At 42.3% G+C, this 17,360-nt stretch overlaps 1 protein-coding gene across 1 annotated transcript in view; it reads left to right on the plus strand.

Annotated features, from left to right (window-relative positions):
* The first annotated feature begins 1,257 nt into the window (after positions 1-1,257).
* Positions 1,258-17,360, plus strand: part of atp6v1b2 (ATPase H+ transporting V1 subunit B2) — a 37,962-nt gene continuing 21,859 nt past the window's right edge. Inside the window, exons 1-12 of the mRNA XM_059544986.1 lie at positions 1,258-1,465; positions 11,920-11,975; positions 12,351-12,449; positions 12,540-12,633; positions 12,715-12,792; positions 12,902-13,041; positions 13,839-13,940; positions 14,022-14,119; positions 15,354-15,477; positions 15,588-15,738; positions 15,843-15,925; positions 16,018-16,122. Coding sequence (XP_059400969.1) covers positions 1,333-1,465; positions 11,920-11,975; positions 12,351-12,449; positions 12,540-12,633; positions 12,715-12,792; positions 12,902-13,041; positions 13,839-13,940; positions 14,022-14,119; positions 15,354-15,477; positions 15,588-15,738; positions 15,843-15,925; positions 16,018-16,122 — 1,263 coding nt within the window. The 5' untranslated portion in view covers positions 1,258-1,332. The remainder of the gene's footprint in view (positions 1,466-11,919; positions 11,976-12,350; positions 12,450-12,539; positions 12,634-12,714; positions 12,793-12,901; positions 13,042-13,838; positions 13,941-14,021; positions 14,120-15,353; positions 15,478-15,587; positions 15,739-15,842; positions 15,926-16,017; positions 16,123-17,360) is intronic.

Consider the following 17,360-nt stretch of genomic DNA (forward strand, 5'->3'; position numbering starts at 1 on the left):
CCGGATGGCGCAGCAGGAAGCGAGTGCTGAAGGCGGCGTCGAGATGAAGCACGAGCCGGCGTCCTCAGATCTGCGTTGCAGTGCTATCCCGCTGAGAGGCTTTTCGACGGCGTGTAGAGGCTTCTCCGGAGAAGACAGCGAAGTGCAGGTGAGATCGCTGAAGGAGATGAAATCTGATCCCTATGGTGAAGCGGTGGCTTATATAGTTCCAGCCACGCCTATTTTGGCGCGCTCTGACGTCCAATGGGCGCGAAGCGCCCCCATTGGTTCGTTACTCTCCGCCGCCTCACCATAGGTTGCTGCAGTTGCCGCAGCACAGCCAATAAGCGCGCGAGCCGCTTCGCTTGGGTCTGCTGTGCTGCAGCACTGCGTTTTACATTATTTAAAAATTAAGGATCATTTTTGGCTTCATATTCTCGAGAAAAGGGGACCTTTTCCCATAGCGTAAGCTAGCTTACGCAGTACGAGAGTACTCTCGAAAGGGAACCCAGCATTACAATATGCCATAATTCCAGTCAATTAGAGATGAAGCTGCTAAATTTTGATTGGCTGCTTTGACAACCAGTAACAACAGTCCCTGCATTAATGAAAACAGCAGAGGAAAAATAAAATGCGTACATAATTATTATGCAAGTTGATATTTCTGATCATATTTTTTCCAAGCACAATTTACCAATTCAAAATTACATCAATCTTAATAACTACTATTAATCCTGCAATGTTAAGTGTTTATGTTTTTCTAAGCTTAGCGAGAGACTTTGCGCAAACGTTCATATTCTGGTGTTTTGGCCACAGATTTGCCGGTCTTGTCTTTTTCTTGCAGGACCCTGTACGTTATATTACTAAATTAGGTTTAATCGTTCAATCACCACCACAGCGTCTCGTCTCCATTGGCAACACGCACGATTTGTGTTGATTGCAAGTGATGTCACAGGTAGCGGAGAGTGCAAGTAGCGATTGCAAGTGACATTTATTTTCTTTTTTTTTGTCTTCACCACCTAGCTACTGTTATAAAATGTTGAGAGATTCAAACAAAAAGTAATGAAAAAAAATTCAACAAAATAAAAAATAAAGGCTACAAGTGATGTCACTAGCGGAAGTGCAAGTGTCTGAGAGTGCAAGCCTGAGAATGCAAGTGCCTTTTACTGTCTATGGAGAGTGCAAGTGCAAGTCTGCAGCTAGACCCTCTTGCTAGAATGCGTCAGCGTTTATTTAGTGCAGTGCGTCGATTTTGAAAAGGGAGGGGGGAGAAACGCGTAAGCACTACTGCGCATGTGCAGCCGTGTTCTCAGACTTAGCTTACGGTAGTGATTTTGGTGTAGTATAGTCATCATGAAGGCTCTTAGAGGAATGGTGAGCGGAGCTGTGAGCGAAATATCATCCGCTGTTACCGGGAGCAAACACGTCGCCGTTCGGGAAAATGTCCTCGCCGTGAGTCGTGACTACATTTCTCAGCCGAGATTAAGTGAGTGACCAGTGCTGACTATGAAGGGCCCTTACAAACAGAAACCCACCACCGTAACGATCAAATGATGTGTGTATGTCGCAGCGAATGAATGCCATGCTCTGTATTTACACTGCATCTGCTAATCGTCCTCGTCATGTTATTTTCAGCTAAAGACATTACACTTCTGATTTTTAGCATATCTGGTATTGTACATCTGTGATAAGTTAACGTTATGCGTTCAGGTGAATCCAGGGACAGCTTGTTAATTAAATTATATTTTCTTTGCGAATGCGTAGTTTACGTCTAATTTCGTGTACTTAAAATTCAGTTTAATGATTGTTTGGGTTTTCACAACTTATGACTAAAAATTAAATGTGCTGATTTTAGCATGTTGGATCTGTATCGTGATGGCGTCATGGCAAGCGGTGCTAACAATTAGACTAATACTTTCACTAGTATCTATATTTATGTTATCAGTCCTTTTATTTACTTAATATTTCATATAAAGTAACATAGAAGTATTAGTACCTATTTAAAAAAGTTACTCATATGTGCCAAAAACAATTGGAATACTAGGTTAAGTGAATAGTCAATATCTGAACCACAGCAAATTTAATGACAAAAATGTAAAATTTGTTACCAGTAACGATGGAATAGATATATTTTACTACTGGAGGTAGGACAGGAAAGAAATACATACTAGTATTCAATAAGAAGTTACTAGTAAGGCCTAAAAAAAAAAAAAGTTTGGTTTCCGGTTGGTTGTCAGTTGAGGTCATTGGTCGGTAGGGATTTATTATTATTTTTATTTATTTATTTTTTCTCCAGTGGCAGTTTTACACACACACACACACACACACACACACACACACACACACACGTGCGCTGATTTTAAATGTGTGTACCGGTACTTTTACGACAGTGATTCTGTATTCCCGTTTAAAGTCTGTTGTTGCCATAGACACGCAAAACGCACACACACACACAAAAAGCCTTCGCGGGAGTTTGACAGGCGATCTCATAGTAGATTAACATGGAGGATTTGAACTTGAAAAACGGAGTGTACAGACATCTTTTTGTAGTCAAACAACATTCTTTATGTTCATTTATGTGGTTTATTTGATTTTGATGCTATAAATTAACTAGAAGCAAGAGACGATCAGTTAGTTTTAACTGATGATCTAACTTACAGCGATCTGTTCGACACATTCAAGAGCCTCAAAACGGTATTTATTGTTTACATTTCTTTAAAAAATGACCACATTTGAAAGGTGAAATAACCAAATGAGACTTTGTTTCATATTAAAAGTAAGCTGGTAATGTTAATGTCCTGTCTGTCAGCATGTTGTCAGTGCCCTCTCTGTTCCGCGATATATTGTTGACTCCCCCCTCCCCCCGTGTTTCTCTTAATGTTACGATTTCCAAACCTTAAGTTATAGCTCACTTTAGGAATTGACAGTTAAAGGGTTTTGATGCAATACTTAATGGTTTTTAACGGATTACTTAAGTGTAAAACAGCATTTAAAGGAAACTGTAATTTAATTAACGATGTGTGAAAGACCGTTCTTCCCCAGTCTCATAAAATAAATTTGGGTCGCACATAAATTGACAGGGTCGGTCGGAAACCGGAACCAAACAAATTTTTTTTTTAGGCCTAAAATGGAAAGATACTAGTGCTTATTAAAAGAAGTATAAGCAAAGTCCCTTTAAGGCAAAAAATAAGTACTAGTAACTAGGGGTGTAACGGTACGCAAAAATCATGGTTCGGTACCTATCTCGGTTTTAAAGTCACGGTTTGGTTCATTTTCGGTACAGTAAGGGAAAGAAATGCAAACATTAAACTGCAGGTTGTTTATTACTATAAACTTTTTTTAACAATTTGTTTACACTTTTTTTAATACTTTTTAATAAAATATATATAAAATACAAAAAGAATAAGAAATAAAATACTACTATACTACTATACTACTAAAAGTTCTCCACTAAATAAAATACTCTCAGTCTCAAACCAATATCATATAATAAGATATAATAAAAAATATAAATAAATAACTATGATTACAGTGCAGCATTACCAATCCCAGCTTGTAGGCCTGCTCATATTTAAAAAAATATATATAACTTTTCCAAAGTATAAAGTGCAGCATGAACAGTTTCAGTTTTTAGACCTGCTCAGATTTCGTTATTGCGTTGGACCGATCAGAATTAAGAGCAAAGATCTGTTTAAATGCCGACGGGAGCTGCGTTTGAATTACAATCGTTTTTTACCTAGTTGTAGTGATGTTCACACTCGCGTGATGCCTTTTGAAAACCTCAGGCCGGTGACACACATATTGCACCTGTCAAACACCGTCAATACTGTTGACGGTGTCCTTTTATCAGTAGGCTTTATATTTATGCTCAACATGAAGTATAGATATTGTTGTAGTGAAGACAAGATCCTGGTCAGTCGGCGCCTCGGCGGTCTCCCTCCATGTCACCTACAGTAGCAGTAGCGTGTCAGCGCCGCGTCAGGCACGATTCTGGTGTGTAAAAACACAGAAAACGTGAAGCAGCCGTCACGCAACTGACAAACAGCAGAAACGCCACGCTCACGCCACGCAGCCAGTGTGTCACCGGCCTTAGAATCAGCTGCAGGGCGGGATTTGCGCTGAACGCGAAGACACTTAATATGTTCGTTTGGAAACACGAAAATGTATATGTTCCGCAAACAAAATATTGCATTCGGTCATTCGGTATACACGTGCACCGTACCGAAAGCCCTGTACCGAAACGGTCCACTACGAATACACGTACCGTTACTGTCATGGGCTATGTTCCATTCAGCTTAAACACTCCCAAGAAACTCCAGGACACAGTTGATTCATTTCCATGAAGTTTACTGGGAATTTTGTGAAACTGCAATACAGTACAATGAGATGTCTATATTATTAATCAAACTCAAATACACAATAACAGTGTAAGTAGCACCACTTAACTAACATAGCAGTGTAGCCTATATGATAAACACAATCAAGCTAGTAGAAACAACCAGCAGCAATAAACAAACTAATTTAACCGTCTCAATAATCTTACTAACTTAAAAGTAAGCAGTAACCAAATATTACACGATGAGAAATACTTACAGACGTTGCCTTAGCAAAAAGGAAAAAGGAAAAGCGATCGACTCAGAACGACTGATAGAGCTCACACATTCCTGTAGCTGATTACCGCATGGCAATTTTACTTCCTATTTCCCCACATGCACTAGTACTAAGTTACTATGGTTACAAGATAAACAAACCACACTGAACTGCTGAAACAAACACATTTTCAAGCGACATGACACTCCCCGCTTGGGGTCTTTAAAGATCCTACATTAATTAACAGAATCAGTCTTTGGAGAGAGAAGCAGAACCACTTCTTTAATGGGCCGAGAAAAAGCCTTTCTGGTTCCATCCTTGACGACTTCCACTTGAACCTTCCGGACCAGTCCATCTTCTCCTGGAAAGGTTTTTGTGATGATGCCCATAGGCCATTGATTTCTCTTTGCCTGATTGTCTTTCAAGAGAACTATGTCTCCTTCCTGGAGGTTCTGCCTTTTTCCTTGCCATTTGTGCCGAAGCTGCAATGTTTTGAGGTATTCATGTTTCCACCTTTTCCAAAACATGTCTGCTAGGCCCTGAACCCGTTTCCATTCCTCTCTGATGAGATGCGCTTCCTCAAAGCTTCCTGACGGAGGAGGAGGAGCAGATCCTGTCTTGAGAGTCAGGAGCATTGCTGGGGTGAGGATGACAGGCGATTCCGGATCCGATGATACTGGGATGAGCGGTCTAGCATTCATGATTGCAGCTACCTCAGCCATAAGTGTGGTCAGAACTTCATGTGTAAGGTGAGACCTCCTCTGCTCAAGCAGCATGCAGTCCAAAATACGGCGGGCAATGCCAATCATGCGTTCCCAGGCGCCACCCATATGGGACGCGTGGGGCGGGTTGAATACCCAGGTGCAGCTCTGTGTGTCCAGGTACTCTTCCACACTGTTGAAGCCTGGATTAGTCTTGTCCATCTCCAGCTCACGAGAGGCGCCGACGAAGTTAGTTCCGCAGTCAGAGCGAATCTGCTTTGCAGGGCCCCTGACTGCAAAGAACCTCCTCAAGGCATTGATAAAGCTGCTGGTACTCATTGCTTCAATTACCTCGATGTGAACTGCCCTTGAGCACATGCATGAGAACATCACAGCCCATCGTTTAGAGTTGGAGACTCCTCCTCTTGTGCGGCGTGAGACAATGTCCCATGGTCCAAAGACGTCGACACCTACGTAGGTGAAAGGAGGTGCTACTTGTAACCGTTCTGCCGGCAGAGCTGCCATCTGCTGATGTTCAGTCTTCCCCCTCAGCCTTCTACAAGTGACACATCTGTGAAGCAGACTGCTGATGCAGCGTTTAGCTCCTACCAGCCAGAACCATGCCGCTCGAATGGCACCTTCGGTCAGATGTCTTCCTTGGTGTTTCACTGCTTCATGATAGTGAGACACAAGCAGGGTTGCGAGATGATGTCGGCCAGGAATGATGATGGGATGAGCCTCGTCCGTGCTCAGATCTGACTTTCCAATCCGACCTCCCACTCTAAGAAGTTGATCGTGGTCCATGATGGGGTGCAATTTCCACAGGCTGCTGGAAGATGGGATGTTGGATCTTGAGTTGATACACTTAAGTTCCTCTGCATAGCACTCATTCTGGACACTCTTCACAATGCACACTTTGGCCCTTAGCAACTCTTCCTCTGTAGAGCGACAGATGTGCCAGCCCTGAAATTCATTCTGGGTGGAGTGGGCAAAGGAACGAGCCACGTGGATGAGGTGCGCTATGGCCGTGAGGAGAGTGCTGAACTTGGAGAAGCGTTCAAAGCGTTGTGGGTGCACCACATCTCTGGTAACATGTGTGAGACTTGTCACCACCTGAGGATGCACTTCAGAGTCAGTGTCAGGGTCAATAAGGTTATAAGTCTCTGGAAGCTCAGGTGAATACGAAGATGCATCATGGAGAAAGGCTGGTCCTTTGAGCCAAGTTGTGCTGCTAAGCAAAGCTGGTGTCACAGTTCTTGACCCAATGTCAGCTGGGTTGAGGTGCGTTGGGACGTACTTCCACTGACCAGAACAAGGTTATTGATGGATTCGTTGGATCCTGTTGTGTACATAGACATAAAATCTCCTTGTTTGGTTCTGGATGTACCCTAATACAACCTTGCTATCTGTGTAGTAGGTGATGTTGTCGAATGTTGTGTCCATCTCTGTGACTACCATCTCGGCGATCTCAATGGCGAGTACAGCCGCACAGAGCTCAAGTCTAGGGATAGTTAAACCAGGTTGGGGGGCCAACTTTGCCTTCCCGAAGACGAAGCCAATCTCAGTCTGTTCTTGGTGGCTTGTCACCTTTATGTAGGCAATGGCTGCTATAGCCTTGACTGATGCGTCTGCAAAGACACAGAGCTCTCTTCTTAGCGCACCTGCGGTGGAGAAGGACGTATAGGGGCGTGGTATCTGGAGCCCCTCTAGGTCTTGGAGTGACTGTTTCCATCTAGTCCACTCAATCTCCATGTCTTTGGGAAGAGGTGAGTCCCAGTCCTCTGATTGCGTGGTGAGTTCCCTGAGTATCAGTCTTCCATGAACCGTGATGGGTGCAAGGAACCCTAGAGGATCGTAGAGGCTGTTCACGGTTGAGAGTACCCCTCTGCGAGTGAATGGCTTCTGATCATCTTTGATTTGAAACATGAAGGTGTCTGTGCGCATGTTCCAGAACAATACAAGGCTACGTTGAATGGGCAGATCATCAACAAAGAGATCTAGGTTGTTGACGTCCTTGGTGCGATCTTCGGTTGGAAATGCTTCGATGACTGCCAGTCGATTTGAAGCAATTTTGTGCAGCCTGAGGTTAGAAGCTGCAAGCATCTTCTGTGCTCGCCCGAGGACGCTGATGGCCTCTTCCTCTGTGCCGAAGGACTTTAAAGCGTCGTCAACGTAGAACTCGCGGTCGATGAATCTTCTTGCATCACTGCCATAGTCGGCTTCTGCTTCCTTAGCTGCCCGTCGCAGACCATACACTGCAACGGCAGGCGAGGGACTGTTACCAAAGAGGTGAACTCGCATTCTATAGTCCACTATGTCGGAGGTAGGGTCGTTGTTTCTATACCACAGGAAGCGGAGAAAATCGCGGTGGTCCTCCTTAACGACAAAGCAGTGGAACATGTGCTCAATGTCGGCGGTGATCGCCACCTGTTCCTTTCTGAACCTCATAAGAACACCTAGAAGGCTATTATTAAGGTCGGGCCCAGTGAGCAAAACATCGTTGAGTGACACTCCTTCACATGACGCGCTGCTGTCGAAAACCACACGGATTTTATCTGGCTTCCTAGGATGGTACACACCGAACAGGGGCAGGTACCAGCACTCTTGTCCAAGCTGCACTGGCGGGGCAACTTCTGCATGTGCCTTCTTAAGCATCCTCTCCATAAACTCTAGGAAATCGGCTTTCATCTGTGGTCGTTTTTCCAATGAGCGCCGGAGTGAGACAAGACGGTCGAAAGCCTGTTTCCTGTTGTTAGGCAGCCGCTGTCTTGGCGACCGGAAGGGTAAAGGTGCAACCCAACTTTTGGAGCTGTCCTGATAGCACTCAGCTTCCATTATCTTCAGAAACTCTAGATCCTCCATGGATGGGGCGAGTCTGTGGTCGTCGGGAGTACGAGCGAAGACAGTCTGCCCCAGGCAGTCTCCACTGAGCATCATTAAGCCACAGGTGGAGGTAGGTGCAGGATGATGCTGAGTTTTAGGCACCTGACCAAATACCTCTTTCACTCTGATCTGGTTGTTGCATGGCTGAAGATAACTCGTACGACCGTTCTCTAAGATGGCTGTTTTGTAACTCCTCACTTCAAGTGGTCTGTGGGCACCTCCAAGACACACATCGCCGACGACAACCCATTCTAGGTCAAGCCTTTGAGCAAACGGTGCATCTCCTGGGCCACTTATCTGTTCTCGGACCTTGTGTGCCTGTAAGATGTCTCTACCCAGTAAGAGGAGTATTTTGGCGTCTGGATCCAGAGGCGGAATCTTGTCGGCGATGCGCTTCAGGTGGGCATGATGGTAGGCTGCTTCCGGCGTAGGAATCTCGGAGTGAACGTTAGGGATTTGGTTGCACTCGAGGAGTGTAGGCAGAGGAATGCTCAATTTCTTGTCCACCGGCTCCACAGTGTATCCGCTGGCTCTCCTCCCCGCTGTCTCTGAACGCCCCGCACAGGTCTTGAGAGTATATGAGTAGGAGCTTCCGGAGATCTTAAAAACCTCGAAGAACTCCGACCGCGCCAGGGAGCGATTGCTCTGCTCGTCCAGTATGGCGTACATTCTCTTGGACTCCTCCCTGCATCCATTTGGGAACACGCTGACGAGACAGATCTTGGCACATGCTCTGGCACTCAATCCTTCACCACATACTTGAGTGCACGTCGACTTGACCTCCTGGATGTCTGCTCTGTCCTCCTCGCCGCCGTCCTCTGAAGTGGAAGGGGACGACTTAGATTTCCAGGTAGGTGGGCAGGGGTGGAGCGCTGTCACATGAGCAGTGCTCTCACACTCTGTACATTTTAACTCAGCAGTGCAGTTCTTTGCAAGATGTTCTGTGGAGGAGCAACAGCGAAAGCAGATGTAATGCTCTTTCAAAAGCTGTTTGCGATCGTTTATGCTCTTCTCACGGAAGCCTCTGCATTTCCTCAGAGGGTGGGGCTTTTTATGCAAAGGGCAGTATTTATTTGGATCAATTCGTTCCATACTTTCTCTGCACTCGGCCTTAGCAGTTCCTGAGACCTGCGTCTTGTGAACATAAACCGATGTCTTTATGGGCCTCTCCCATTTACTCTTTCTCTCTGCTGGAGCTTGCGTGAAGAGGTTAAAGCTTGGATCGGTGCGAGCCCTTGCCTCCATGGCGATGAAGTTTACAAACACGGAGAAGGGTGGGAAGCTAACAAAATGTTCCTGTTTGTATCTGGTACCAAAGTAAAGCCACTTTTCTTGCATGTTGTATGGGAGTTTCTCAATGATAGGCTTAATTCCTCTGGAGGTATCCAAGTATGACAAGCCTGCAAGGTAGCCATCTTCCTTGGCAGCTTGTAGCTCTGACAACAGGTCGGCTAGATCCCTGAGTCTCTGTGGATCCTTTGTTGTGACTTTTGGAAAGTTTTCTAGTTTGTTGAACAGAGCCTGCTCGACGGCCTCTGGCGAGCCATATATTTCGTCGAGGCGCCCCCATGCCATGTTCAGTCCAATCGCTGGATCCTTAATGTTGACTGTTTTTATCCTTCTTACTTGTTCTGCTGACTCTTTTCCCAGATACTTGGTGAGGAGGTCGAGTTCTCCTGCAGCAGACAAGTCTAGATCGGCGATAGCGTTCAGGAACGATGTTTTCCAGGCCCAATAGTTCATTGGCTGGTCATCATATGTGGTGATGCCTGAAGTCACCAGGCGGCTGCGAGCAAGGTATTTGATGAGGTCTCCAGTGGACGTAGAATGGCCATAGCTACCTCCATAAGGCGTCCTGTGAGCAGGCAGGTGTGCAGGAGATGAGGAATCTTTCTTGATGTTCTGTTGCGGAAGATTCCCACCAAGCTGAGGAGCTGGAGAGGAGTTGAGAGGCTGCTTGAAGCTTTGTTGTGGCAGTGCCCCACTGGTCTGAGGAACTTGGTGTGGCATAATGTCAGCGGAAGCAGCAGCTTGGGTTTGACTTGCATTGAGTGGGTGGTGTGTTGAAGGGATAACATTGATTGGTTGGTGTGGAGGATGAAGCGTTGGCGAAGCATAGTCACTCCCTCTTCTGACGGATAGACCCCTGCTGCATAGGCTGGCTTGTGTCGACACATAGGCGGCGACGAGCTGGTCTTTGACCGATTGGGGGACTGGGCTGTTAGCCTTACTGCATACTTCAAAGCCCATATCTTGTAAACCAGCCACGAGAGCATTTGCCTCTGCAATGGCAGCATCCTTTTCTTTTTCGTCATTTAATGCATCAAGATTAGCTTGAACTCGTGCCTGCTCCACTTTAAGTTCAATTTCCTTTAGCGCATGTACCGCTCTAGCTTGCGCTGCTTCGGCCTTTGCCTTTGCCATGGCGACGGCCATGCTCATCTTCGAGCTGGACGATGTACCAGATGAGCGACTGCTTCTTGAGCGCACAGTCTCAGTCTGGTTATCTCCATTTCCTTTTTTATTGTTGTTGCGTTGTGACATTGTGACTCACCGCGTTTTCGATATCAGGAGAAGGAAGCTAGTATGTAGCTGACAGGGAGCTGTAGCGTTAGCCGCTTATCTCTTGGTATTGAGTTGCTCTGTAGGATGGCAATCCTTGTGTCCCTCATTAGCTGTGATGCCGTCTTTTCACTGTCATGGGCTATGTTCCATTCAGCTTAAACACTCCCAAGAAACTCCAGGACACAGTTGATTCATTTCCATGAAGTTTACTGGGAATTTTGTGAAACTGCAATACAGTACAATGAGATGTCTATATTATTAATCAAACTCAAATACACAATAACAGTGTAAGTAGCAGCACTTAACTAACATAGCAGTGTAGCCTATATGATAAACACAATCAAGCTAGTAGAAACAACCAGCAGCAATAAACAAACTAATTTAACCGTCTCAATAATCTTACTAACTTAAAAGTAAGCAGTAACCAAATATTACACGATGAGAAATACTTACAGACGTTGCCTTAGCAAAAAGGAAAAAGGAAAAGCGATCGACTCAGAACGACTGATAGAGCTCACACATTCCTGTAGCTGATTACCGCATGGCAATTTTACTTCCTATTTCCCCACATGCACTAGTACTAAGTTACTATGGTTACAAGATAAACAAACCACACTGAACTGCTGAAACAAACACATTTTCAAGCGGCATGACAGTTACACCCCTACTAGTAACATAAAAATACATATTAGTTAGTTGAAGAAATAATGTTAAATTGGCTTGCCATAGATGGCAGCATCATCAGATGAACTGATGACATCACAACATGCAAGGAGCTTGAAAAAATGTAAATTTAAACTGGTTGATTCTCAAATATGGAGTATTTTTAGTAAAAAAAAAACTCATTATTTAAAACAAACAATGAATACAATTTTACAAATAACATTTATAAGGCATCATGAACTTTTATTTTCTGATTATTATCATCTCAGTCTGTTATTTATTTCTATATGGGTTTATGTTTTTATACATTATAAACGACATTCTCATTCTTTTTCTTTTTTTTTTCTTTTTAAAGACACTTTGACCATATCATGATGTCATATTTTATAAGGTGATATGTGCTTTTTTTTCTTACTTTATTTATTTTTATCAATGCAGTGCTTACTGAACTTTGTTCATGTAATTAAAAAAAAATAATAACTTTGTAATTTGATTTAGACTAAAAACACTCTTGTGACATTGTTTACTGTGTGCACAGCATATAAAACTGTTGCTGGTGTTAATGGACCCCTGGTGATTTTGGATCAAGTGAAGGTATTGGATTTCTATATTATTATTACCATTGTTATACATCTGATTTGATTTGTGTTGTATTTTAGAAACATAATGCATCAGAATCTGGCGCCACAACGCTCTGCTTACTTATTCAATATAAAAATATAAAATGTTACAATATAAAACATTTTTATATAAATGGTAATGATAGCTAGCCCACATCTACACAATAACCCATCTAGCTACAGCCATAGAGGTTTACCATTACTAAGATGTTCATTATTGTCTTTACAATCAGGAATCCAGAAGCCGAGGCAATCATCTCATAATATGTTTGGAAAATACTGGATTACTCTGAGGTTCTTGATGTAACGTTAACCTGTTGCTCAGTAGCATTGTGTATATCTGGTTTAGTTCCCCAGGTTTGCTGAGATTGTTCATCTGACTCTTCCTGATGGCACCAAGAGGAGCGGACAAGTGCTGGAGGTCACAGGCTCCAAAGCTGTGGTTCAGGTCAGGGAACGAGACCTTCTGAAACAACTAGGTTTTTTTCCTCCATTGTGGAAATTTCATCAGTAGCATCTTTCATTTTTTTATTTGTAGGTTTTTGAGGGAACGTCTGGTATCGATGCCCAAAAAACCACATGTGAATTCACAGGGGACATTTTGCGTACACCTGTGTCTGAGGATATGCTTGGTAAGAATAAAAAAAGGAGACGTTCTGAAGACATCTGATGTTTTTATCATGTGTATTGCTAACACTAGGAGTGTATTACAGGTCGGGTCTTCAACGGGTCAGGAAAACCGATTGATCGAGGGCCTGCGGTGCTAGCGGAGGACTACTTGGACATTATGGGTAAATTTCAATGAGGCCACGTTAATGATCATGCTCACAAATTGTCATCAGTGGCATTTTTGAGTATCGATGGTATGTGTACAATCCAATTTCCTCCTGCTTCATGTAGGTCAGCCGATTAATCCTCAGTGTCGTATTTATCCTGAGGAAATGATCCAGACAGGCATCTCTGCCATTGATGGCATGAACAGTATTGCAAGAGGCCAAAAAATTCCCATTTTCTCTGCAGCTGGCCTACCTCACAATGAGGTAAGACCCCTCTCAGTTTTATTTTGTTTCATTCTCTTCCATTTTTAACTTAAAGGTATGAAGGATGTTGAATATGTAAAAACATGATTACATAAAAGTTGATTCTCATTGAAAATGCTCACACATGTTGAATTGTTTTTATTAAATTATTTTTTTCCAGTAAGGATTCAATGAATTAATCAAAAGTGACAGTAAACTCATTTATAGTATTGCTTTATAATTATAGTATTATTATATATTATATTTACATTTCAGATAAATGGGTCTTTTAAACTTTCTATTAATCAAATAATCCAGAGAAAAATATGTATCATGGTTTCCCCCAAAAGATCTTTTTTATACATTGCTTATAAGAAGAAATGTTTCTTGAGCAGCATATTAAAATGAATTCTGAAAGATCATGTGACACTGAAGACTGATTTAATGATGCTAAAAATTCAGCTTTGCATCACATGATTAAATTGTATTTTAAAATGCACTCAAATAATTAACTGTTTTTTAAAATTGCAATAATTTTTATCAAATAAATGCAGCCTTGGTGATCAAAAGAAACGATGTTTTTCAAAAACATTAAAAAGTCTTATTGACAACCAAACATTTGAACTGTATTGTATGTAAATGCAATGTCGCAATAGCAAATGTAAAAATAATAAACACACCGTTAATCAGACACAGTGGCTCAAATCAAAGCGATTTTGGAAAATACCCAAAATGGCCATTTTACCATGTCTAATGTAGTTACCTTACAGTTGAACCCTGAACCTATTTTTTTTCTCATTGTAATGTGTGTTTTTCAGATTGCTGCACAGATCTGTCGTCAGGCGGGTTTGGTGAAGAAGTCCAAAGATGTGATGGATTACAGTGAGGAGAACTTTGCCATTGTGTTTGCTGCCATGGGGGTGAGCAACACCTCTGATTAAAAGTTAGCAATCTACATCCATCCCAATGGGATATCTTCATGACTTGACTTGTATCTTCAGGTCAACATGGAAACTGCAAGATTTTTTAAGTCTGATTTTGAAGAGAACGGGTCTATGGACAACGTGTGCCTCTTTTTAAATCTGGCCAATGATCCCACGTCAGTATCTTCTAAAATATTCTTCAAAGTAAAGGGATAGTTCACCAAAAAATGAAATAATGTCATCATTTATTCACCATCATGTCATTCCAAAATCTTTTGGGTTTTTAAATAGGGATGGTCATTTCGGTTAACGGACCGACATCCGTTACTTTTGAACATTAACCATTAACTGATATAAAATTAGAATATTAAATTATTATGAAATAAAAATAGAATGGATAAGTGTCCATGACCCTGACGTGTGAGTTCCGCTCCTGCTCATTTTTTTATTTTTTTGACCACGTCCGCAAACATTCTTATATTATTTAGAATTTTCCCGCTATCAAATTTTGGGTATTGAAACCACTTTTGAATGCGCGTTCGCTGTTCACTTTTGATTCTGCGTCCACGCGCACTCGATGTAAAGAAGCACATCTAATCTTACAAGATCAGATTTTTGTCAGTGAGTTCAGGATCTGCTGAGCAGCAAATACTCCAACATGGTCTGTCAGTCATCTATCCTACTCTCGACCCATGATCAGTCAACCTCGTGTTGGATGCTGTCCTGGGTTGATTTTTCCCGGTTGGAAAAAATGTATAACATACTTTTCTTTCACCATGCAGCAAACTTACTTGAAATACTCGGGGTGAAAATACTTTAAAAATACATTTTAAATTATTTAAACTGATTAATCAGTCAAATCTTTTTTTTTTTTTTTTTTACATTCGGTTAACAGTTAAACGGTTAATATGGACATCCCTTGTTTTAAATATGCATAAAAGTACCATAAATGATTCCAAGTGGACCAAAATTAAATGAGTAACAGGTGAGCAACCAGTAGTGTGGCATTGGGGCAGTTGTGGCCTAATGGTTAGAGAGTCAGACTTGTAACCCCAAGTCTCGGGTCTGGTCAGTGGGGGAGGGAATAACCAGCACTCTCTTCCATACCCAATACAACGACTGAGGTACGACCCTTGAGCAAAGCACCGAACACCTAACTGCTCTCCGTGCACTGCACCAATATGGTTGCCCACTGCTCCGGGTGTGTGTTCACTGTGTTTTTGTTCACTACTGAGTGCGTGCACTTGGAAGTGTTAAATTCCAGGTATGGGTCACCATACTTTGCCACACATTTCTTCACATTTTCGGAAGGTCATGCAGGTTTGGAATGACATGAATGTGAGTAAATAATGACTCAGAAATATGTATTTTGATATGACTTGGACCACAATGTTTGATTTCCTGACGCAGGATTGAACGCATCATCACCCCTCGCCTTGCACTTACCTCAGCTGAGTTTCTGGCTTACCAGTGTGAGAAACACGTGCTGGTCATATTGACAGACATGAGCTCTTATGCTGAGGCTTTACGAGAGGTATGATGTGTGAATTTATACTGGATGCCATTAACATTAAAGTTAAACATGTTACTTAATTTTACTTAAATTTTACTTACAACCATGCATTAAACCCTATCATCTTGAAGGTCTCAGCAGCTAGAGAAGAGGTTCCTGGGCGACGTGGTTTCCCAGGTTACATGTACACTGATCTGGCAACAATATACGAGAGGGCTGGACGTGTGGAGGGACGCAATGGCTCCATCACCCAAATCCCAATCCTCACTATGCCCAACGATGGTTAGCAAACCTACTCCTACCTAGTGTTGTTTTAATTTTTTAACCATCATAAATCTTATGATATAACTCATCATAACTTACTTATTTTCATCACCTAAACACAGATATTACCCATCCTATTCCCGATTTAACTGGCTACATCACTGAGGGTCAAATTTATGTGGACAGGCAGCTGCATAACAGACAGGCAAGAAACAAGCTTACAGTCTGAACATTAGTTATATAGTACGATTGAATCTCATGTGCTGTTTTATAGTAATTGTTGATATTTCGGTGCAGATCTATCCTCCTATCAATGTACTACCTTCTTTGTCTCGACTGATGAAGTCAGCCATTGGTGAAGGAATGACACGCAAAGACCACTCAGATGTCTCTAATCAGCTGGTAAGTATGGACTTATTTTCATATTCATATTAATCAAGTGTTTTTCAAAGAAGCCTCTTATGCTCATTAAGGCTGCATTTATTTGATCAAATTACTATATAGTTTTAAATGGGTCATCGGATGCTAAATTCACTTTTACAATTTTTTTTAACATAAATGTGTGTTGGAAGTGTATGTACACATGTACCTTATAATGATAAAAATCCACCCAGTGGTTTTTATCTAATTCCTAAAAATAATATCCCCTTTTTCAAATCAGGCCATTCTCAGCTTCTTGTCTTAGTGACGTCACACAGGCTCCCACGATTGTTGATTGACAGTGCCATCTTACCTTAGACCTGCCCTGTGTGAGTTGTCACAATCTGACCGCAATTGTTTCACTGCCCAAGCAGATGTAGATAAGAATGGCTCCGTAGTGATTGAGGTGTTTTATTGTTAAATGTAATAATGAACATAGCAGTTGTCATTTACTCCCCACATCTGAGCCACTTAAGACGCAGTGGATTACTTTTGATTGTTAAGGGAATGTGCCCCTAATCTACCTAAATGTATCTACACTGAACAAAATTATAAACACAACACTTTAGATTTTGCCTCCATTTTTCATGAGATAAACTCTAAGATCTAAGACTTTTTCTATGTACACAAAAGGCTTATTTCTCTCCAATATTGTTCACAAATCAGTCTAAATCTGTGTTTGTAAGCACTCCTCCTTTGCCAAGATAATCCATCCAATCTGTAGCATATCAAGATGCTGATTAGACAGCATGATTATTGCACAGGTGTGCCTTAGGCTGGCCACAATAAAAGGCCACTCTAAAACTTTTGCAGTTTTATCACACTGCACAATGCCACAGATGTCGCAAGTTTTGAGGGCGCGTGCAATTTGCATGTTGATAGCAGGAATGTCCACCAGAGCTGTTGCCAGTGAATTGAATGTTCATTTCTCTACCATAAACTGTCTCCAAAGGCGTTTTAAAGAATTTGGCTGTACATCGATTCAACCTCACAACCGCAGTTCATGTGCCACCATCTTCACCTCCAAGATTGTCTGATACCAGCCACCCGAACAGCTGCTGCAACAATCGGTTTGCATAACCAAAGAATTTCTGCAGAAACTGTCTCAGGGAAGCTCATCTGCATGCTCGTCTTCCTCATCGGGCTCTCGACCTGACTGTAGTTCATCGTCGTAACAGACTTGAGGTGTTCTCTACATGGATGAATTCCGGTTTTCACTG

The sequence above is a fragment of the Carassius carassius genome, chromosome 49 (assembly GCF_963082965.1).
Source record: "Carassius carassius chromosome 49, fCarCar2.1, whole genome shotgun sequence".
Lineage (NCBI taxonomy): Eukaryota > Metazoa > Chordata > Actinopteri > Cypriniformes > Cyprinidae > Carassius > Carassius carassius.